Genomic DNA, 24,239 nt, shown 5'->3' with positions numbered 1-24,239 from the left:
TCATATGGTTTCAGAGGTGACCATGAATCGTTAAATATTCACAAATGTAGGAACTTGCCAGAAGAAACACTCTGTATTGTCCCTGCTTCCATTTTAAGTGTAATTTGAAGTGAGAAAATTGCCTTGGAGGCATTTCAGACATAATCTTAATAAAATGCAAATGCTATTGGCCTGCAAATGTGTTTTAATGAGCAGCTAAATTTTTTTAATGACTAAGCACCGCGTTCTCATGTCAGCTCTCATCTTAAAAATGAGAGTTAAAGCGAGCTAAAACTTCTGAAACTTATTATTAATAGCTTAATGGGTCAAATTAACACTTAAAGATACACTGTAAGAAACGCACTGTGAAATTCATAGTTATTAACTGGCAGCCATTGAGTAACTTACTTGAAATAAATACACAGTATATTACTGGTAAATAGTATACACTATTACTGCTCACAAACACAGTACATTACTGTGGACTTCACAGCCAATGGTTCATTGTTTCGTAAAGGGAAACTAAAAGCACTCGGGCAGCTTTTTATGAATAACTTCTTCTTCTTCATGCAGCATGTTTTTGCCGTGTTGCCCTCTCTGTGCTGCTCCCATTGTGAACACTCACACTGATGTGTGTTCACTGGTTGGGAAAACAACAGCCCTTGTGACTCGGTCATGAGGAGTCGGCGTGGAGACAGCGAAGGGGTTGCTAGGCAACGGCAGCCGGGCAATTCCCTGGACAAGTGGGTGGGGTCGGGGGCTGGTGATAGAGGCCACACCTGCTGCCTGCCAGGAAAACACACACACATACACACACAGACACACGCACTCACACACGCACATTCCTAATTCACTCAGAAACACAACCTTTACATAAACCCCTCTGTCTCTTACTATTACACACACACTTGCACTCTTGAGTTGACTTCTTTTGTTTCTCTTTTGAGGAAACATGACCTGAAAAATGTGTACCTTAGTGGGTCACAGGTTCAAATATAAGAGCAGTGGACCGCAAAATCGTGAATCACACAACCGTTACACAAAGTTTAATATAAAATGCCCTGCAAAAAACAAATGTGTTGGTGTCTTTCCAATTTTAGCCAGCTTTCAAGGTTAACAGTGAGTATTAATTATTATTAATTAGTATTAATTGGGGTTTTTCTGCTATGAAAAATCTAAATGTTTTCTGTGAAAATGGTGCATTGATTTTGGCCACCGAGTAAATATAAGTCCTATACTCGCGCTCCTTTTTAGCTTTGAGTTCTTCTCCACCAACTCCTGCACACGATGTCTCATTTATTTAGCTGCTATAAGGTTCCCTATGTTCAGCCTGTTGCTTGATCGGTACTGTTTGGTGTTGGGCAGGTTACATCGGGTTTATCAATGTTTGATTATGAGAACATTTGGAAGTGAACCAACATACTAAAGAATCTTTATGGTTTTGTCACTATAATCGCAACCTCTGTCACATTACACTTTAAATATTGAGCTGTTATTGAGATAAACACATTTATTATAGCAGCATTAATGATGAACAGAACCAGAGTGCTTGTCAGTAGTCCAAACATGGAAGGCAATTGGGTGAATTTAGTCAAACTGAATTTGCTTTTGTAAAACAAACTGATCTTTGTTAAAATCCCATATAATCCTATTTCAGAGAGTGTTGCATTTGCGAGCCTGGTTCAAAAACAGAAGCAGCATGAGGGATCGGTGATGGATTATTATATGTGGCCAACACGGATGAATGTCTTACACTCATCTCATTCATCAATATTTAACAGGTTTATGGAATTGTGTCATTATTTGGTAATGTTCTCAAGCTGTGTGTTGTTTTATATCTATGTATAATACATACTCCAGGCCATCACTGCTCTTTGTCTGTCTGGCTGACACTGTCTGTTAACCTGCCCTGCCTCTTCACTGCTCCTCTGTAAACACTCATCTACCCAACCTCTGAGCCCAGCCTGGCAAAAGCTCCCAGAGGAGCGGTTTTTATCTGAGTTATAGTGTAACCCGAGTGGAGGGACATGGTCAGCTATTCTCCCAGTGAATCTAATGTGGGATTCACATAATGGCAGCAGGTGAGCAACACTTAGCCTTGTTTGTCTGCTGTGATTCATGTGGGAAAATACAGTGCATGTACACACCCATACGAGCCTGTACGGCAGACACACAATCAGATCTGAAATTAGAAGGTTGGGGTTCCAACTCATAGTATTTACCTTGCTGTCCCAGCAAAAGAAAATGTCACTTCATATTAAATTTGCAACAGCCCATGAGGCAAGGGGAATTTATTATCACACTTCTGCAGATTCAAATAAAGGAAGGCTAATAATGATATACATAATAAAACAATGAAACCTGTCTCGATGGGAATTGAGAGATTTCCTTGCAATGGTTGGCTGAATCTGACATGGAGAGCCGTCGGGTTAAGATAGATAGATATATACTTTATTAATCCCCAAGGGGGAATTTGTCATCACAGTAACAGCACCAATAAACTAAACACACGAGAATAAAATATAAAATATAAAATATAAAAAACAGGGATGAAAGATATAGATGTATACAAGTAAAATATAAAATACAAAATGAAGTATATATGTGTATATAAAATGAAACATATATGTATATATACACACACACAAACAAATATAATACAATGACTGTGCAAAGTATACAAAGTAAAATATAAAATACAAAATAAAATATATATGTATATATATACACAACATATATGCATACACAAATATAATACAATACTAATGACTGCAGTGTAAAATTAAATTAAATATATAATATAGACAGTGTGCAAAATGCAAAGTGTGTGTATGTGTGTAGTGTAAATGAAAATGAAATGTGTGTGTATGTGTGTCGTGTAAATAAATGAAATGTGTGAAGTGCAGATCAACATAGTGTAAATATGAAGTTATTATTACAGTTATTGCACTAGGATCTGGCAAGAGGTGATCTGTTATAGAGCCTCATAGCCGCCGGCAGGAATGTTCTCCTGTATCTGTCCTTGTGGCAGCGGAGCGTGAGGAGACGTCTGGAGAAAGTACTCCTCTGTCCCTGTAGTAGGTGGTGGAGAGGGTGGTCCGGGTTGTCCAATATGGACAACAGTTTCTTCAACGTCCTCCTCTTGCAGCCGATGATGGAGCCAGCCTTCCTAACCAGTTTGTTAAGACGGCTGGTGTCACCGGCTCCGATGCTGCTCCCCCAGCAGACAATGGCGAAGTGCAGTACACTGGCCACAACCGACTGGTAGAATATCTCCAGCATCTTGCTGCACACGTTGAAGGATCGAAGCTTTCTCAGGAAAAAGAGTCGACTCATCCCCTTCTTGTACACAGCGTTGATGTTGGCCTTCCAGTTCAGTCGGCTGTCGATGGAGACGCCCAGGTACTTGTACTCCTCCACCATGTCCACGTCCACGCCCAGGACACTCAGGGGTGTAGGAGCTGTCGCCTTCCTCCTGAAGTCCAGTTTAAGGACCTTCAAACGCTTTCAGCAACACATGCGCCCAGACAGACAAATGGTGCTTATCTGCTCTCAAATCCCAACTGATTGGTGGTGAGTCCTTGTTATCAAGGATACAGAGAGGAGAGAGAAAACAAAGCCCTGCTGCACACGTCGGGACTAATTTGGAGGCAAATCTATGTTTTAAGAAACAGTTTTGCAAGCTACAGTGAATACAAAGATATTCTAAGGAAACAAAACAATACAATGTATTATTCTTTATAATAGTATTATATAGTTGTTTGCCTTCTGATGATCAGAGGTCTCCTCTAAGGTTTATAACAGGAGGCTGTAACACCCGGTTCTGTTTCTCCTGTGTTCCGTGTCTCCTGTGTTCCGTGTCTCCTATGTGTCCTCTGTGTCTTCTCTGTCTTAATTGTTTAATTCCCTGCACCTGTCCTCAGCCACTCTTGTCTCGTTACTGTCTGATGTCGTACACCTGTGTTTCCCCCCCAGTCTTTCCCTTGTCTGCTGTCGGATTATCGTCTCTAGTTCCGTGTCTTTTTCCCGTCGTCCTGTCTGTCGTATCTGATCCTGCCTGCTTCGACCCTGCCTGCCTGCCTGCCTGCCCCTTTTGGACCTTGTTTTTTTGTAAACTGTATTGCCTAATTAAAGAGTGCTTTTTTTATTTTATTTATATTGCGTCCAGCCTGTCTCTCTGCGCCTGAACCTCACCCCGTCACAAAGACCTGACAGAGACCTTCCCATTTATCTGAATGAAAAGTGGCCAATAGACAGGAGGACTTAAAATGACTTAAGTATAAATAAATAAATGCATGAATAAATACAAGAATAAATACACATACATTTAATCTTGTATTTATTTATTTATACATTTATTTAAGCATTTATTTATTTATTCCTATATTTATTCATGCATTCATTTATTTATTCATACTTGTCATTTTAAGTCCTCCGTAGTTGGTGTGTGTTTCAAGTCCAGAGAGCCATGCGTAAATGTTGCCGCTTGCCCGGAAACTCACTTGTGCGTCAGGAATACAAAAACAAAAAAGCCACACTGAAAAAAATGTCATTAACAACAATCCACATTTCTAAAGTATCTGCATATGCTGTCTAGTTATATGTCCCTTACGGATTTAAATACAATCAGTGGATTACATTTTTCCCACTTTAATAATATTTGTTTTTCATCTGTTTAAATTAAGCAGGATACAGATTGGCACATCTCTCCAAAGCCATTTAGAAAATGGCACATGACAAGGATTACAAAGCATGGAAGATGGAAAGATCTCGCTAAACTTTAACACACTTTCCCCATGTGTTTAACGGAAGGAACCACGCTGCTCAATAACGGGATGATACTTTTTGCAGTGTGCAGAGAGGCACCGCTCTGCCGGCGGAGCAGAAGACACACATGCGCCCTCCCCTTTTCTCCTTTTATTTTCTGACACACGCGCGTAGATCTGCTCTAATAGCCTATTGCAGTTTGAGATACTCACTTAACATACACGCACGCACACACATCTACATACACACTCGCATACACACGCGGCTGAACCAAAAAAAGCGTACTCCTCAACTCCACCGGTGGGAGGAGATACCAGATGAGATTTGTTTCCAAACGCGCACCGATGGCGGTGTGAGGCGTTTTGGCTGAGAAGTACGCACGGCGTTGTGGATTTGTGAAACCTTTTATGTGCATTTTCTTCCCGTCCGTATCCTGGTTGCGAGGAACTAAAACAAAGCCATGGATTACTCAGTCTGTTTACTTTTACTGCTGTCAACCATTTCATCTGTGTCGACCGGACAATTCCCAACAGCGCAGATGTGAGTACAGTTTCATAACAGCCTGTTGACGTTTTGAAAAAAGTCTTCGGTAATAAGCGGTGTGCGTGTTTTTATTTTTTCACAGTCGCTATTGCAAATATATCTTTAATATAAACTCTTTACACTGCAGTTGGTGGAACATTATCCTCACAGTGATGATGATTGCACATTACTTAAGATACAACTTCCCCCATGATACGTGATATCTACAGCCACTGCCCATGTGTTGCCAGCTCGCGTCAGGGGGGACATGTGGCTCGCTGTCAAATGAACCATCCCAGGAAGGTTGACTGAGGTGTGCATGTCGCTCAGAGGTTCTCAAACTTTTCCTGTAGCATCTCCACACACAATAATATTAGACCACGGTTTCTCTGGTTTGTGTGTATGTGTGTGTGAATACATTTGATTATCTTTGATATTTATATCTTTGTTTTCAAGCAACAATGCAAAAATATTCACTGGCTTTAGTTTTTGAAATGTGAGTATTTGCAAGTTGTATCTGTCTGATTTAATGGTAAATTAAATATATTTGGATTTTGAACTACATGGAGAGGTCAACTTGTGCAATCCAAACTTGTATTTTCAATATTTTGAAATATTATATACGAAATCTTGATTGATCAAAAAGATAATTGGAACAATAATCAGTTACAGAAATTTCTCCAAAATTCTTATTTTTTCTGCAATATTATAGGCTATTATATTATATTATAATATAATATTATTTGATAAGACCGTGTTCAGTTTGTGACTTGGACACTAATACTGCTTAGCCCACCTCATATGGATGTATAAGTACATATCGGATATAATGTTTTTCAGCTTTGAGGTGTTATTCATCCCAATATTTTGGCCTCCAACTATGGGCCTCCAACACCCCTCTTGCCCCGACAGATGGATTATGAACTCGGGATAAAGTAGCGGTATCACTTTCTCTGTCTAAATATGACTCACAACCTCTATAAGTGTAGAACAACCGTAATAGATTTAACGGATACTATATCCACAGTTTCTAAATCAAAGAAACATGTAGCCTGTTGAGCCCGTTTCAACTACCAAGCTGTTTCTCACACTTAATCAACAGGTTTAAGGTATTCCAGATGGTTCAGACGGAGGCTGGACTCCACCATTTGGTTTTGAATGCGGCCCTGGTAGTCCCCTAGAGAGGTGGTGAGCCATGATGGCACTCAGCCTAATGGCACAGTACAGTGATGTCAGACTAGCAGAGTGGCCTGCCCACTCCCTATATTTCATGGGCACTAAGTGGATTGATCTGTGGGTTGTCTACATGATATTCACACAGGCTCGGTGAGCTGCGGGACCAACTTTCACTGACGTAGTCGATTTATTGAGTGGAATTGGCCATCCGTGTAGTGGGGGAAAAAACTATTAAAATTCAAGAAAAACAAGATTGGCCAGAGCTCTTTGTTTGAATGAGGCTAGCCTTCAGTTAGAAGAGAGGACGATGCCCGGAAATCAAACTAGAACACACCCAGTCATCTCACAGGGTTTATATTTAAACATGTGCTTCTTGGCCATCAGTGGTAATGTCAACTTCTTGCTACGCAGGAATGGTTCAATGCGAAACAGAAGAGAACAAAAATCTTCTAATTCTCACGTTGTCCCCGTATCTCTTGTTGGTGATGGTGATTTTGAGTGACAGGCATCATGTTGACTCCTCGAGGTGAACGTTCCAGGGAGAAGCAGAGAAACGAGAAGAGCAGGGATGTGGGAGACTGACCCAGTGTGTTACCCTCCAGGAGAGTCAGAAATGTGAATAAGCAAAGGTTTTAAGTAGCTCACTGTTTGTGTGTCTAAAAACAGACATTTACACAGTACGTGCACACTGGCATTGCCATGTCCTTTCTCCCTGCCCCCCACCCCCCTGTCTCATGGCTTGAAGTGTGACTGCCTCTCTGGGCTCCATCTCTAACCTCACATGCCAGCATCCGTCAGCTTCAGATCTTCATGTCCCCCCCCCCCCCTCTCTCTCTTTCTCTCGGCCCTTCCTCCGTCCCCTCTCACGATCTCCCTCTTCGCTCTCTCCCTTTCCATCTCGTTCATCCCCTGTCCGACTTGCTTTGCGTCCGGCTGCCCATGTATCCTCTTTATCTATTTTCATTGTTGCCCGAAAGGCAGATGATTAACATCATCGAATCTGAAATGCAAACTCTGACGTCATAGACTTTGAGCCCCAGAGATCTCGGCGCCAGCTAGCACAGATGTCAAGGGAGATAAAACAGAAAAAAGAGAGAGAGAGAATGGGCAAAAAAATAGAGGACAGGGACATGAAAATCACTTGGCCTTTTTGATCACATATTATACGTGGACATTTTGCTTCATGAATTCTGGATGTGTACTTACCAACCTATTGCAACATATATCCATATCTTTGTTGTCATTATTAATGCATTGTGCTGAATTCAGCCATCCAGTCCAAGATGTGATCATATGCTTCTTTCTGGCTTTGTCCTTCGTCACCCACCGACTCTGTCTCCAGCCTCCCCTTTTTCCACAGTTTCTGTCACCCTCTGCTTCCTTTCTCCCACTCTCACTTGCTTGTTTTTTTAAAAAAGCTAACGAGATTTCACGCTCAACCAGCTAAAGAGCCATGCTTCTCGTGTTCTTCCCCGTCTCTGGCAATCAGTGGGCATAATGCGAGGAGGCGCTTCATCTGAACAGAGGGCAGCTGAGCAGAGAGAGAGTGTACATATACAAATATAGAGTAGGTTCCTGAGGTGGTGTTGATGATCTCATCTAATTCTCAGCAAGAAAGTGAATAAGCATATTGCTTCTAATGTTTAACTGTTACTCCATTTCTTTCTTAACCCTTGTGTTGCCTTAGGGTCATTTTGACCCGAATCAATATTACACCCTCCCCCCGCCTTAGGATTAATTTGACCCCATTCAATGTTTAATGTCGGTGTTCTTTCGGTAGTCAACAAACAAACATAAAGTGCCTCACACTTAAACTTGGAAAACAATATTAATTCTAATAATTTTCTGGAGGTTTTAATTTCTGGCGTCAAATTGAACCCAAAGGGTAAAATATGTTAGTAAATATAAAGGTAACAGGAGGGTGAAACATTGAATCGCGTCAAAATGACCCAAAGGCGGGGGGAGGGTGTAATATTGATTCGGGTCAAAATGACCCTAAGGCAACACAAGGGTTAAAACACTTGAGAATCAAAGTCAAGCTACCTCCGATCTCAATGATTTCTTTGGGGATTTAATTAATCGGGTCTAATTTCCTTGATGCTAATTTTCAGCCTCACATTATCTTGCATGATGACTCGTGTAACATCCCAGTAGCCCCACTGACAGTGGCCAGTAATGAATATGGCTGAGTTCCCACTTATGGCCACCCATATGCATCTTATTTCATGGCCAAACTTTCTCTGAACCCCAGATGCTTGGACGCACTGCTATTTAACGGCTCGGTAATTAATTGTAATATATTGCAACAATAAAACAAAATAAAATTAGATAATCATGACACTGCAATGCTGTATACAGAGAAATACTGAAATCATGATATGAAAGGTGTTGTTACCGCATCAGGACTCGACGATTGGAACCGGAAAACGTGACTATATTGCTGGCTACGGTTGCAGTGTCCAACATGTTGGTATATTTGATTATATCTTTACAAATTCTGTTTTATTTGTGTCAAAGGAAAAAGCTCCAGGCCTTGTTTCTTGTTCGAATCAGAGCGCCTTGATTATATCTCTTGCTTATGGAGAGGCAGAGACATTTAAAATGTCTCATCTAATATAATAGAGAAATGAACAAGAAAACAGTCGATGAATACAATTGTCCTTTGACATTGATTCCATTGTCAAATCTAACTTGGATTATGACACTGATAATACAGGGAGGTTTGACGAGGGTGAATCAAGTGTCATGAGCAAATAGAAACAATCAGCTCAGCCTTGTATATGATTTCCTTGGCTGTGATTTGCGCCTCTCAGCCACAAGTGAGTTGGTGCCTGCAGGTATATTTCAGGAGGCATGCCTCGAGTCAAGCAGCTGGCGGGTTATATTTGTTACACACACACACACACACACACACACACTCATAAGGATGCACAATCTTAGCCCATGGATAACATTGGCTCTCCACTCTTACTTTATTTTCTCCACTCTGCTCTCTTACAGTTTTTTAATTTTTTATCTTTGACCTTTTCTTCCACTCTTTCCACTTTTCTCTGTCTTTATCGCTCCCTCATTCCTACCCTACCCACTCCCTCGTTCCCTTCCCCCCCATCTCAACCCAGACTATATATAGGCGAGCTTGTCTTTGGGGAAGGGATGTTGTGTGTCCTGACTCAGATGTTGGTATAGACGCACAGGACAGGGGGGTGTAGAGTGGCGGGGGGCTTCCCATAAATATTCCCCCAGTGATATGTTGTGGTCGCTTTGTTTATGTATGGCCTCTGGGTGTTGCTATAGTGTCTGGTTAAAGTTTTCTCATGAATGAACTATGTTTGAGTAATAGTAGTATGCCCCTGCAGTGTACTGAATGTGAAAAGAAGGTTTGGGACTGATGAAGCAACCCCGGTGCTGTATTTCTTTCCCAGACTCCTTTGCCACATGGAAATTCCGAAGAAGTTTCCATTGCAGCGTTGCCCAGGCAACCTGGAAAATAGCTAACAGCTGTTTGGTCGGTAGCCCACTCGTGTACAGGAAGCACATCTGTATAATGTAATCTAAAACATGAGTGTAGTTGTAAAGCTGTGCTGTAAATCAGGCACGAGTCGTTCCTTCCTTATTTTAAGCTTATATTGTTTATTTATTTATAAGCCTTTCGTATGTCTTTAAAGGAAGTGAAGAAAGAACCTACCAAACTAATCAATAGTCAGGAAAGAAGAACAATGTCAAACTCAGGGAGGCAAAACGGAGCACAAGATGGAAAAGTCGAGATAAAGTTGGAAGCGAGAAGTTACGAGACTGAAAGTTTAAAATCAAACCCTGTCGCTTATCTCTCAAACTTGTTGTGGCTCTCCAATTCTGACATTTATTTCGCCTTTTCAAAAGGCCTACCCAAGCTTTAAGTGCTTAAGCTATCTCGCTGTGTTATATTTTAAGAGACAAAAAGAAAAGTGGACCCATGATGGCATCCCTCGAGCCCCTTAATGGAGTAATATTGGTGCATAAGAGCTGTTAATGCTAGACTCCACTACTACACGATGCCGGACAGTGTGCGTAGCCATCAGGGAGACTAGTACTCAGTTCAGCACTAACAGTAGTCTGCTCTTATAGGCGTCTAGATTGACACTAATTGGACATTTTAGCCAGAAGGGGCTTTCTAATCTCTCTTTAGCCACATAGTCCGAGAATTGTGTCTGTGTGTGTGTGTGTTTGCGTGTGTAATGAGGCAAAATGGTAGTGTTGATTTAGGGAAGGATGGAGATGGTTTGTTCATAAACTGTGAAGGTGACAGGGGTGTAGGAGTTTAGTCATGAATAACATGTAGCATAGAGAAGGACAGCGAGAGAAAGCGTGGGGACAAGACAAATTGTGAAATAGAATACAATTTCATTATTTTTTGCAATCCTTTGAAAGACAAAGGCATTGATTGAAAAGACAATATATACGTATGATTGAAATTGTATTACCGGGTGAGGGGAAAATCATACTCAAATACAATCCCTAATTATATGTGGGGTGCCATGTCTCCCATTGCATTTTTACAATCTCTTTTTTATTTTTTTATTGTGATTTTAAACCATTACTTATCAGAAAATCACTCATTACTTCTTTGTCCTTGACAATTCTGCAAGGGAATAGTCACCAACTTGACCTATATTCATGTGCGCACACGGGAGCTATGATATGAAATGTATTCCCTGTTGTCGTTCTCTAATCTCGCATCGTGCTAGAATCTCGCCAGCAGGTGTGATTGTTCTGCAGCGAGCACAAACACTTCCAGGTGTCACAACAATTTGGTTTCTTTCAATTGAATGTGTCCGGACACCTGCTGGGAGAGGCCATACAATGGGAGCTGTTAGTTCTGTCAGGAGGTATAGGCCTCTTGACATGGAGGGTGCGGACGAGGCAGACTCGGCCCGAGCTAGACGTGGTCAGGAATGTGAGGTTAAACCTGGGCAGTCTCATGTTGCCCGTCGACAGACTGGAGATAACCAATTGACCTGGTCCGACTGAGTTAAAAGACATTTTAGTTTATATTTTTTCTTTCTTTCCAATAGACAATACAAACAGATCACATAAAATGAAACGATGCCTTCTTAAATTAGTTAATTTCAAACTCTCATCCACATCAAAACATGAGAATTAAACAAAAAATTAATTGATGACAAATATAATTTCATTAATAACCATCAATGTTGTTACCTTACTCCATAAAAAGCACTAATCCGACCTTAATCTGTCCCTGAATGGAAGGCTGTTGCACAGTATTCTACCAGTATGAAAACGGTTACTGAATAAACTAAATGGCTGTAGTTAAGTAAAGAAGGTCATTTGTTGTTGCTCTCCTCCTCATCCACCCAGGCATTGTGACACTGCTGCTGTGATGAACATGTATTTTATTCATAACAACATTTCTATGCGGATGTTGACTCATTTGTTCGATACACTCAAACATGTGAGCGTTTACTGGTATTACAAATTAAAACGACCCAGTAAGGTTTGATGAGAATGCAATGGAGTTTGGCTTATTGTCTTTTAATGGTAAACGCATATGCTGCAGCTTTAAACTGAGCAAAACAGGTCAATAAGAAGTTAGCCTTTGGCCATGAATTCTCCTGATGAATCAATCCCATTGGAATCAGCATGCTGTAACCTGCTCTGATTGCCCATCAGCACCACCCCATCATTTGGTGATGATCTCAGACAAGGTCTGGTCAGCTCCCCCACACCTGTAATACACATAAGCGCTCGATGGAGAAAATACTTTTCTCAAGCCTTCACTTACACAGCGCTCTAAGATAAGGAAGAAGGCTCCGACTGACTCGCTAAGAGGAAAATAGTGGAAGAGAGGCAGAATCAGTCACGTCTTGCCTTCGACGATAATGAGGCCGCGGGACATTTACAAAGCCTGCAATTATGGCGTTATTGACCTCAATAAAGAAGTGGATATCATCACTTGTCTCCTCTGTGGTGATACATGTGAGAGCGGAGGAGGACAGAGGAAAGACATGTTCATCATTATGAGTTCATTTAGAGAGAAGATGGGACGTGTTTGGCAGCAAATAATAATAATGCTGTCGTAAAAATAATAATAAAAGCAGTGTTTCAACATGATACCCAAATACAGATAGTCAAGTAAGAGAGGTGGAAGGAAAGAGGGAAAACAGAATGAAGAAGAAAGGATTGACAGAGATGGAAAGAACAATCAAAGGAAGACAAATGAACAAGGCTAAAGGTGATGAATTGACACCAAAAAAAAGACAAATGAGATGTGAGGAAGGAAAGGCAGAAAGTGATTCTCTTCCACAAATCTCTGTCAAGGCTCACTGCTGCCTAGATGCCTATTTTCATTGTCAAGGCTCTTATTAGCTATCCCCCCCAGTGGCTCAGTTACATCCCAGCTGCCATCCTCAAACACCCACATCTTTTTTTGTGTGTTGCATTTCTGCTTCCTGTAATGTTGTAAACCTCGTCTCTCTCTAAGAACAGATTAGAAGCCCAAATTATTACGATCAGAGGAGGATTTAAGGTTTGGAGCTGTCTCCCGGTGGCATGACTCCACCACATGATGAGACAGGCAGGGGGATAAAAAAATAAAGCAAACAGTGCTCGCTGTCAGATGCTTCCTCCGTGACTGGTTCGATGGTATTAAGAGATCAAACGTGGATCCGCAGACTGGCTGCTGAGTATGAAAACACAAGGATGTTTACAAGAAGACAGAGTGATGGAGTGGAAACTCTGAGATTGGATATTGAGCCCTAGATTCTCGTGGCTGACGGCACACAGGGCCTCGGAGCCGACGGGAGGCCGACCTTTCACTGTTCACAGTTGCCGGATACATTTTGTTGGACTTTTACTTGGCATGGGGTGTTTACATGGTGTTAGGCTTATCCCTCGGTAAATCCACGAGGAAACATGAAGACCTCCGCTGCTGAATGACAGTGTAAGGTCGTTGGTAGTATTGATGTGCTTCTCCCTAGATGCCGTTAGACTCTTAATACCACCAGTTTCAATTCAAATAACAAGACTACCTTTAGCTGCTTGTGTTTTATGACAAACCGTTGGAATACTTTTGACAGCCCAAAGCACAAGAGTAAAGTCTTTAGGGTATTGATTTAAAGTTACCTCACTGCTTTTTTCTCTAGATAAATGAATGAGTTTGGTATGAAAGTCAAGACAGGACTCTGCAGAAAAAGCTTGAAGGTAACATCTTCTAAATATTCTCTTCATGAACTCCATCTGGGAACCCCTTTTTTAAAGTTGGATAACAGACTCTGGCAAACCCCACATAACAACTGTGAGCTTCTTACCTCGACAATGAATGGAAACAAAGTATGAGTCAAGGACAGTTTGAGGTCAATTTATTATACATCTAAAAAAATATGTATGGTTTGTTAAAACTTTGTGATTTCAATCTGTGACACAATCTGTGGTACATCCCAAGTTATTCGTTCTGAACACGATGAACTTTTACGAATCCGAGCCAGTTTAAGAAGTCAGTCGGTAAACTGTCATTGATGTTCATGGCTTTGAGTCTCATCATAAGGTCAATACAGTAGCTGCTCTGGAGCTTACGGTTGTATACCGTGGTCTTCCTCAGCAGATGGAGTACACTCAGTTGTCATGAAGTGTGATGTTTCGTTTTAAAGGAGTGGTTTCTGACATTCTTAATATTAATATGACAAGAAAACAACTATTTGCTATGTGCAGATTTAGTGGAATAATTCGTGTTTGCACTGTTAGCTATGAGCTGCTGTTGGCAGTTGACATGTTGAGGGCCGGTGAGAGGCAATCGAAACGCTCTACATGACTATAGTATTTATTAAACAGCTGCACAACAAGCTAAAGGCCAGATGCTGAGGGTCTGAAGTGTGGAATAAGAGGGAGAGGGGAACCCAACCCACACAGCTCAGCTGGAGGGGCAAATGTGGTCAGAGGTAAGCCAGCAGTGCTTTAATGCTGAGTCATGCTCTCTATTCTGGGGCAGTGTCCACTTTGCTGTGTTCACCCCTGAGATTGAACAGTCTGCTCTGACATAATTGGCCGAATGAAGCTATTTTTATCTTCTAATGGTGAGTCAGGGTGTTCCTCCGAAATGTCTTCTTTAATTTCACCTCTCATCTTTTACAAAGGTAGCCCTGTATGCCCTGATATATTTCATAAACATCTATTATTGTTGTTTCATTCACCTCTTTCATGTTGGATTGAAATGATTGCATACAGTTGTACATCACAAACCAGTATTACACTACCTCAGTGCTGCTCCTCATAACGTCCTGGACATTATCACCTCGCACCTTTCTGCCTGCTTCTGGGCGGAACGACACGCTGTAAACGCATCGTTGACATATTCTCAGTCAGCATCAACTTGTCCTGGAATGTGTTTGGCCACTTGATGAATGTTCACTAGTTTATCTCCTTTTATCCCTCTTTTGTATCACATTTTGAGGAAATATGTTTCTCTTGAGGCAACAAATGCTCCTCTTTGTTCACCTAATATTTGCTGACTTAGTGTGTCTGCTGTTTGGTACTGGTATGTACAGCGGGGTTTATCAAAGCTCTTCTTCTGCAAACATCTGCCTGCTGCTACTGCTGAACATCATAACACATGTTGATCTTTGTAGCTTTACAGGGATAGTTTGTATGTTTTGAAGGGGGGGTGTATGGGGTACTTATCTATTGTCAGTGTAAAACCTACAGTAGTTGGGAGACTACGCTTTAAAGCCATATTCTCTGCTGTTTGTTTATATTCTAAATTGCTATCCAGTGCTGTTCCATGCACTGTTCTACATGGTGGGTTGTATAACACACACACACACACAAATGGGTAACACCCACCTCATTACATTAAGAGATGCACCTGTCACGGTGACCTTTGACCCTGGGCAACCCCCCACTGCCCTTTTTTGAAAGACCCACTGCTCAAATTACTTACAAACGTTTGCTCACACAAGTGTACACACCCACACACACACACACACAGAAGCACACACGCACACATGTGACTTGTCCTGAAGGAGGCCAGTCATTAGAGTGATGGAGGCAGAAGGAGAGGGGGAGGGGCTACTTTTGCTATCCATCAACAACACATGGGTCACACATGAATTAAGAAACATGCTAACTAATCTTCTCAAGAAAAGAGCTCTTTTAGCACTGATCAAGTCCCATAGACCTTCGGACAATATGGTATATAATATGTATATGTAGACTATATTTTGTCTTGTGAGTCTGTTTTTCTGACTTGGTCTGCAGAGACATGGTGTGGCACTATCTGCGGTAATATTGACACCGCTTACAGCACCTCATCTAATTTCACGGCATTTAACTCAGTGGCACATTTGTGCTTGTGACCGAGGATATGGAAAGTGCCTGATGAAATTTTAATGTCATCTTTTCAGTGTTCGGAGCCTTCATAGCAGACGGACTGTTTGTCTAAACTCCAACCAAGTGTGTCCTCAACTCTCTAAAGTCAGTGAACCCGCGATGATCTTTAATGCATGCGCCTTAAATTACATTTCACTATCGCAAACTGCTGCAGGAGACAGGTATCAAAGCTTCTCATCTCAACTCTCACAGTAATAGTGTGAAGTGAGAGTTTCTACATTGGCTGAATGAGCTTCCAGTCATAAAAGCCCATCTATAATAGCTTTTCCTTTTTATTAGTTTTGAGCACACTTTGGTAGTCCACTTTGACAGATATTTCTGACCTGTCCGAATGACCTACTTCACCTGAAAGCCCCTTTTCATTCAATTGTATTTCTTCCTGAGCGGACGACCGCTGGCTGGAACTATCACAGTGGCGTTTGCCGTGCTGGATATCAAGTGGTCAAACACAAGCTGCTGCAACATGTGTGAATATCTTAAGACGCCCAGCAAGCATTAGTCGCTCTTATCACGAGAAGGACTAAGGAGACGGCCATTTCATGTTATTGACTTTATCACAAAGGTTAAGGTTGCTTTTGTTACGGTTGTAATAAATGGTCACTGGGACTGGGACTTCAGAGGCCCTGCAGGCTAGATTTTTAATCAAACAACTTGTCTCATGCAATACCTTACTGACCTACATTGTCTAATCAGGCCCAGAGTTGTAGTAGGCAGGTCTACACATGTCATTAAAGTCTGTCAAGTGAGCAGATGTATCAGTGAGTGACCACAACTGGCAAACAAAAGATGAAAAATTGCCTTTCAGAAAAAAACAATTTGCTTCATAAGTGAGTATTAGTTATGACAAATGGGGGGGAAAAAGAGGCTTTTAATGCCAGCAGCTGACTTCGCTGAGTTTCACATGGCCTTTCTCAATTCTACCGCTGCAGTCCACTTTATAGCTGAGTGACTGGACATGGCTCACCAGCCCTTTTTAGAGGCTGGTGATAGCGTGAGAGGGGATGGCGTACGATCTGAGCATGGGAGGGGAGGGGACTGATGCAATCTCATGTTTACATGTCCTGCTCCAAGTTTACCCTCTAATTAAATGTTTTTGTCATGTTAATTTTTTTCACTCAGTTTTCTTGAATAAAAGACGATTTCCTAAGCTTTTTTATTAATAAAAAAACATCCTGATAAAAATCTCTTATGAGAAAGCCACACATCCCGATGGTATGCAGGGAATGTTAGCCCTTTTACTTGAGGAAGATGATTATTTGAGGAAGTGATTTTTAAAAACGTTGCTTAACCTTTCTGATCAAGTCAAAATAGCTATTAGCAGTGAGTTGTATTACCAGCTGACCTCATGTAGAAACCTCAGCTAACTAATCACTTATGACCACAACAGTCAGTTTTCCTAATTAGGTTTCAAAGAAGCTCTGCAAACAGGATTAATGTCAGATAGTTCATGACCAGAGCTGTCTACAGCTAACTTAACCTGTAGAACACACATTATCAGATGCTAATCCAACAACATAGCCCCACACTTACTGTAGATGTGAGAAGAATATAATGGAGTATCCACCAAAGAATTCAGAAATGTGACATTTAATAAATGAATTATTGATGGAATGTGGCATTGAACATCTCATAACTGCCCACACACACTGACCATTTTTGCATTTGACACCTGATGTAACGTCTCTCCCTTGTTGCTGGAGGCCGACTGGGCTTATTTTCACTTGCATAACAACCCTAATACACACCTGCTCTAATACATACACTGTTTGAAAGAGTTATGTGCTGATACTAGAATGCGCCCATGTATATGATCTCAGCCCCTCGCAGCTGTCTCTCAGACGGCTAAATGTAGCAGTTACACATTTCCAGTGTGTGCGGACCAGCACTCACATTACACTGTATCTTGTTAATAAGATAACATAGACAGGGTTCATTTATCAAAGGCCCCTCAGCAGTGTGGAGAGGTTACTTCACACTGTGGGGGAGAAAGGCTAATTTTATTATGTCTTTTTTATTGGCTGTCAGGAAGGAGCATGGGGGAGGGTCTTTTGTACTGTATGTGTCGGTATACTTACAGTCAAGTGTCACAGTGCAGCTTCCCTTCTCTTCTGTCACTCTATGTCTCGCTCACCTTATCAGCAGCTCATTCAGTGCACCTGTTAGTCCCACCCACCTCAGCAGCTCTATCACTATCACCTGCCCACCCTGCTGCACCCACTCTCTTTGGTATTTACACCCCGGTCTCACACACACTCACTGCCACATCGCTCTCGGCATTATGACAGACTTTCCAGCGCTTTGCCTCCGACTGTTTTCTCGTTGTCGACCCTGCCTGTTGGAACTTCCCCGCCTTGCTTCTATACCCAGATAAACTGCCATAGCCTTCTGTCCCCGGCCACGAGAATAGCATCGGCTTCCTGTGGTTTCTGCCTCCTCCCCTGACGGCTTAGCGTTCCACCGAGTGGGTCTCTCAACATGAGCAGATCCGAAACTGTTTGCCTGTTCTGATCTCTGCCTGGAATCGAGCTTTGCTCAACGATCCGTTGCGTCTGTCTTTCTGCTTCTGGGTCCTTACCACACTTCTTACATCAAGAATATGGTATGCGCAGTTAAGCGACGGGAGGTTGATAAAAATGTATTTTAGTTTGACTAGGAATCCCTTACCTGTTGACATTGTTTTACCAAAAACATGTCTACGTGAGCAATTTCTTAAATTTCTTAAACTGGCAATAAAAAGGCTGGAAAATGTAAAAACTTTATTTATTTCTGTCAATTTAAAGGAAAAGCTTGTTCACTTTCTTGCTGAGAATAAGATGAGATTGATAACTCTCTTATGACTATATTGTAAACATGAGGCCACTGCCAGGAACACTTGAAACAGCTGTGAATAAATGAAAAAATTACACGTTTTGTTTCATTTTTACCCTTTGTTTTATGTACGTTTGGTACATTTAGGAAATAAACATAAATAACTTTGGACAGGATAGTCACCTGTACCCCAGCCAAGTAAAGAGATTCAATGGTGATTTTACAGTGAAGGTATGGTGTATGGTTCCACATGCACGCCCACACAACCTGAACTGAACTAAAAACAATAGAAATGACGTATTGTCTTACTTGAGTAAAAAAACAACATCATATGTTCTGATTATAAAGCAAAGTCTTAACACTAATAAATGTGTCTCGCATGCACTTTTCTGTCTATTCTTCTCTCCTCTTCCGTCTTCCTTATCATCAGAAGAATACATTAACCAGCATCTGACCCCCGAGGATGCGACAACTATCAATAGCTCTCGCCTTAGTGCACAGCTCGTGTGGAGTAAAGCAATATATCCACTTGGCTAAAGATTATTATTTCATGCTTTCAAGTGCCAGAATCTATCCATGTTTTTTGCATATTGTTATATTTAGCAATAAATCTCAGCATAGGTTGTGTGATCTCGTGGGCTGCAACAAAACATAATGAGATTGGAGTAGCTCTACTAATAAGATCTGACTGTGCAGGCCAATCGGAAGCTTGCCATTAAATTAGTATTTGTTGTCTTATTGATGTTTTTTTGTGTCCTCAGGATAAAAGAATGGGTGGATCAGATGCAAAAAGAGTTGATCACATTAACAGACACAGCCAGTGGTATGGACAACCTAATACAGGTAAGCATGACTTTCTGTTTTTGTTTCTCTTTTCAACCAATTTCTGACAAAAAAAGTAAAGTTCCTGACCATTAAAAATGAAAATATGTTTTTTAAAGCGAAAAGATAGTGATATTGCAGCTATGTACATATTTTTCAATACAGCGTAAAAAAGTGTTTATGATGGCAATAAAATGAACACACTGTCACTCTTATACCAATGATTTTCAAATGCCCACCCATGTTCCCCTTCCAATAGCAGTACCAACATCATAAGACTAAACCAACATTTGCTAATTACAATTTGTACCAAATAAGGACACAAGTAAAAAACAACAACACCATAGACGTCCAGTATACTGATTTATTAGCTTAATTTCATTCAATAAAACGTATTGCGAGGGTTCAGTATTGACAATAATGATAGCCTTTACTTAAAGTCATTACCTTTCTCCGTCTCACTCACGCTCTCCTTGCACGACCTCAGCTGTCGCAACACATCACCAGGCTAAATATAGATTCTTATTAGATAAAACGCTACATCATTTCATTCAGCCAGCTCCATGTATATGCTCAGAGGAGATCAGCGTCATGACTATACACAGGTTGCAAAGACAATTGCACAAAAACCCACTTTTAACAAAGGAGAAGAAGCTTTTTAGATCAACATTGATTGACATAATGCATCTGGCACTTTTGCTCTGCGCTCCCTCCAAGAATTTATTCAGTCAGCTTTAAAACATCACAGAAATCATTACAAAATGTGTTTCTATTCTATTTGTGGCATGGCTCGTCGTCAAAAATGGGAGTTAAACATATCTGGCAATGTTTTGTATTGAACCCTCTCAAACTGTTGCTGTAACAGAAGCTGATGCTTTTGGGGATTGGCTTTATCTCAACGAAATGTAGCGTACACAGCATGCAGAATCTAAATAAAGTGTAATAAAGCTTGAAAGTATACATACATGTGAATAAATAGCTTATTCATTTAAAAGTGGAACACATTATATTGTTAATGGTAGACAGTATTTGTATGAACACAGTGTTTGCCTTGTCATTTCACTGGGAATTAATTATTCAGACAATCAGATTAAATATAGAAATTCCACAAATATCCTCCTGGATACGTTGTAATAACTCAAGTCAGGCGTATTACTCAAATATTGCTCTTGCACCAAAGGATATCCATCAGACGCCTGGAGGATAAAGACAAATGCATGCTCGCGCCTCAGTTCTATGGTTTGAATGTCGGACAATGAAATCCCTCGAGGCTGCTAAATAATTGGCTCTTTGGCATTTGTGTTTCTTATTTCTTTTGCTGGAGCATATTCCCAAGCAGAGTAAATGGTCTTGTTACATAACCTGACATTGCAATTTAATCAGTGGACATGTAGCTTCCTTTTATATATCACTGTGCTTTGGTCAGTGCAATCGCAAGAAGCGGACATAAAAGTTGGCCACAGATGCAGAGGAAGATTTTCAACCTCAGTTTATAGCCTGGGGATAAAACCTATCATAAGACTGAGAATACTTCAAATTAATATATTTTTACGCAAAGAAAAAATATGACTAATTAAAGCAAACTAGTGGTTGAAATGATCATTTTTGGGATGGAAATGTGTATACGTCACGACACCCTCTCTCTTTTCTTCTGAAGCTTTTTTGACTATTTCTCTTTTCCCCGCCCACCTGTCATCATCACGCATCCCTGGACTGCTGTTATGGTCCTTGCAAAAAAAGGTAATTCGACAAAAAGGTTTAATCTAGCTCAATGTTTGACTATATTACTCATATTGGCATTCCTGGGTTGTTACACCACCTTATCGGTACTTGGAAAGATGAATCCCCCACCAGCACAGCCTGTGGCCTTTTTTTTACATGCAAGCAGTTCTCATCCTGAACGTCTGCTTAATAATGCAGACTTTACATCCAAGACATGTGGGTCTTTCAGTTGAAGTTCTGCTCTGACCTCTGCTCTCTTCTTCTCAATGTCTCAGATATATCATAAACACAGACCTCACTTCAGCGTTGAGACCAACGATGCAAGGCACCTGGTGGCGACAGCTGCTGGGAATATAGAGAAACTGCTATTCAAACGCTCCCAAGCCCTGAAGGTGAGTGTGATCACTTCACTTAAAAACTATTTTTTCTTTTTTTTTATGAGCAACTTCTATGCTGTTCGTGAGACCAGATCCAGATAAATGTACATCTCACAGAGCCCAAAGAAACACAGAAACAATCTGCTCCTCCTCAATTCATGTCAGAACAGACACTGGAACTTGGCCGCTGTTTGAGGCCGATCACTGATCCAATATGAGCAGACATCCTCCAGTCGGATGACTTCATTCAAAGTTACCAGTTTGCCAAAACATACATGCAATTTCATTGTCTATATATACACTACCGTTCAAAAGTTTGGGATCACCCAGACAATTTCGTGTCTTCCATGAAAAATCACACTTTTATTTATCAAATGAATATAAAATATAGTCAAGACATTGAAAAGGTTAGAAATAATGATTAATATTTTAAGTATTAATTTTGTTCTACAAACTTCAAGCTCAAGGGAAGGCCAGTTGTATAGCTTATATCACCAGCATAACTGTTTTCAGCTGTGCTAACATAATTGCACAGGTTTTCTAATCAGACATTAGTCTTCTAAGGCGATTAGCAAACACAATGTACCATTAGAACACTGGAGTGATAGTTGCTGTAAATGGGCCTCTATACACCTATGGAGATATTTCATTAGAAACCAGACACTTCCACCTAGAATAGTCATTTACCACATTAACAATGTAGAGAGTGTATTTCTGATTAATTTAATGTTATCTTTATTGAAAAAACAGTGCTTTTCTTTGAAAAAGAAAGTCATTTCTAAGTGATCCCAATCTTTTGAACGGTAGTGTATATATATATGTAAATAGAAATGTCACAGATGTTTAGTTTCAACGTTCAGGAATCCTTCAGGACTAACTAGTCTGCCCTCATATCTAAACCATACCTGCTGCTTTCATGGTCATTTGTCCCGACCGATCAGAAGGAACATGCTAAAAGGGCTACACGGGCAAATGCTTTCATTTTGCAGTTCCAGTAAGTGTTTCTGACGGTGTTCACCACAAGTGGCTGAACTCTTCCTGCTTGAGTGGCTGAACAGATGATTTAAAGGCCCTGGAAGAGCTGTGAGTGTGTGTCAGATTTGGTTTCTGAGTTTGTATAAAACACACAACACATATGGTGAAATTACTTTGTACTGGACAACCTTTTGACAAGCGATAGAACATGTGATCCATGCTATCTGAATAGCATGGATCACATAAGGAGGTAACAATGTTGCACGGATATTACGGGTTCCCAGAGAATTACTTTGGTGATACTCTGACTTTACTTCTAGCAGCATTTTAGCTTTTTGTGTGAAATGTCCTGATAACTATTGGCTGGATTGCACAAAGCGTGTCCAGAAGATTACTCCTTGTGATTTTGGTGATCCCCTGACTGATCCAGTACAATATCTCACCATGTACATGAATTGGCAGTATGGTGAGATGCATACTTTAATGGTTTGCACATGATGTATCCCTACAAGAACCCTTGACTTGTCTGCTTGCCCCACAAAAAAAGCTTCATATTTGTCATTTTGATTGAAATGCAACAACTGTGGTAGGGTTTGGTGGTAAACAGGACTTGCTAGACATCAGCATGTGTTATTCTTGCTTGCATGTTATAAGTTACTATGCTAAATTAACTTGTGCAACCTTTCACTGCTCTTTAGTTTGAACACAACAGTATTTGACCAACTAAATAAGGATCCCCGGAGCGCTCCTGGTCTCGATCAATCCGGCTGCAGAAATAACCAGTTGAAGCTTTGACAGCCGGTTGCCATAGTTACGTTCTCATTGATTAACCCATCAATCCAGCCAACCATTTGGTTTTTCTTACATCTCAATAATTGCCAGGAGAAGAGGGACAATTAGTTGCTGATGCTGTTGTGTCGCACCTCGGGAGAGAAACACAACTGCTCGGTGAATTGATGGCGGCGGCGCGATAGAGATGTTAAACTACCGGCTCTGTTCTTACATTTCATCAACACCATCTGCTGTGAATTTCACCTGTGCCAATTAATGCCAGTTGTTTAGTTCCATGCTAGAACTGTGGAAATAGTGAAGGAGGCAGGGATGATTTTCTAATATGTTTTTAAGCTGCACACTATATGCCTCTATTCTCAAAACTAATGTGTTCCGGTCATAGCAATATCATTGAAGAGATGCCCCATGGTGTCATGGTTACGACTGTGTATGATGTTCTCTATAATGAAGTGGAGTTGATCCATTTCTATGGCCATTCATTTGTGAAAGGGACCATACATAGTTGCTGTGTCCACTTAGATGAATCATGAATTGAAATGTAAGGTGGGAATGGACGACTGCAGCATCTGTAATGTTCTTGACCCGACCGATCTAATATATCTCTGCACAGGTTTCTATCTACGCTTTAAATAACCCCGCCCGTCTTCATAAGTATCCCTGCTCTTTTGTTTCCTTTCATCTTTAATGCTGTCCAACCCTTTTTTTTCCATTTTGAAACGCTGATTACACAGCATGAAGTGATCATGGAAGCGAGTGATTGTGTTGATTGTGTTGAGAGGTTGAAGCTTCTCGTCCGAGGGAAATGTAATGGCCTGATGTGTATGAGAGAGAAATGATGAGTAGAGGCAGAGTGGTAAGAAGTCCATGAGTGCACTAAGTCACACCTCCCATGAGGTAGCGTACAAAAGGCTGGAAGCCTAT

At 40.9% G+C, this 24,239-nt stretch overlaps 1 protein-coding gene across 2 annotated transcripts in view; it reads left to right on the top strand.

Annotated features, from left to right (window-relative positions):
- Nucleotides 1-4,967: 4,967 nt before the first annotated feature.
- The window catches only part of LOC130200419 (voltage-dependent calcium channel subunit alpha-2/delta-1-like), a 75,229-nt gene continuing 55,957 nt past the window's right edge, over nucleotides 4,968-24,239 (top strand). For both annotated transcript variants that reach the window (XM_056424690.1, XM_056424691.1), the window contains exons 1-3: nucleotides 4,968-5,286; nucleotides 19,392-19,473; nucleotides 21,450-21,566. In XM_056424690.1, the coding sequence (XP_056280665.1) occupies nucleotides 5,207-5,286; nucleotides 19,392-19,473; nucleotides 21,450-21,566 (279 nt within the window). In that variant the 5' untranslated portion in view covers nucleotides 4,968-5,206. The remainder of the gene's footprint in view (nucleotides 5,287-19,391; nucleotides 19,474-21,449; nucleotides 21,567-24,239) is intronic.

Source organism: Pseudoliparis swirei, chromosome 10, assembly GCF_029220125.1.
Source record: "Pseudoliparis swirei isolate HS2019 ecotype Mariana Trench chromosome 10, NWPU_hadal_v1, whole genome shotgun sequence".
NCBI classification, from domain to species: domain Eukaryota; kingdom Metazoa; phylum Chordata; class Actinopteri; order Perciformes; family Liparidae; genus Pseudoliparis; species Pseudoliparis swirei.
This window is presented reverse-complemented; position numbering and strand designations above follow the sequence as displayed.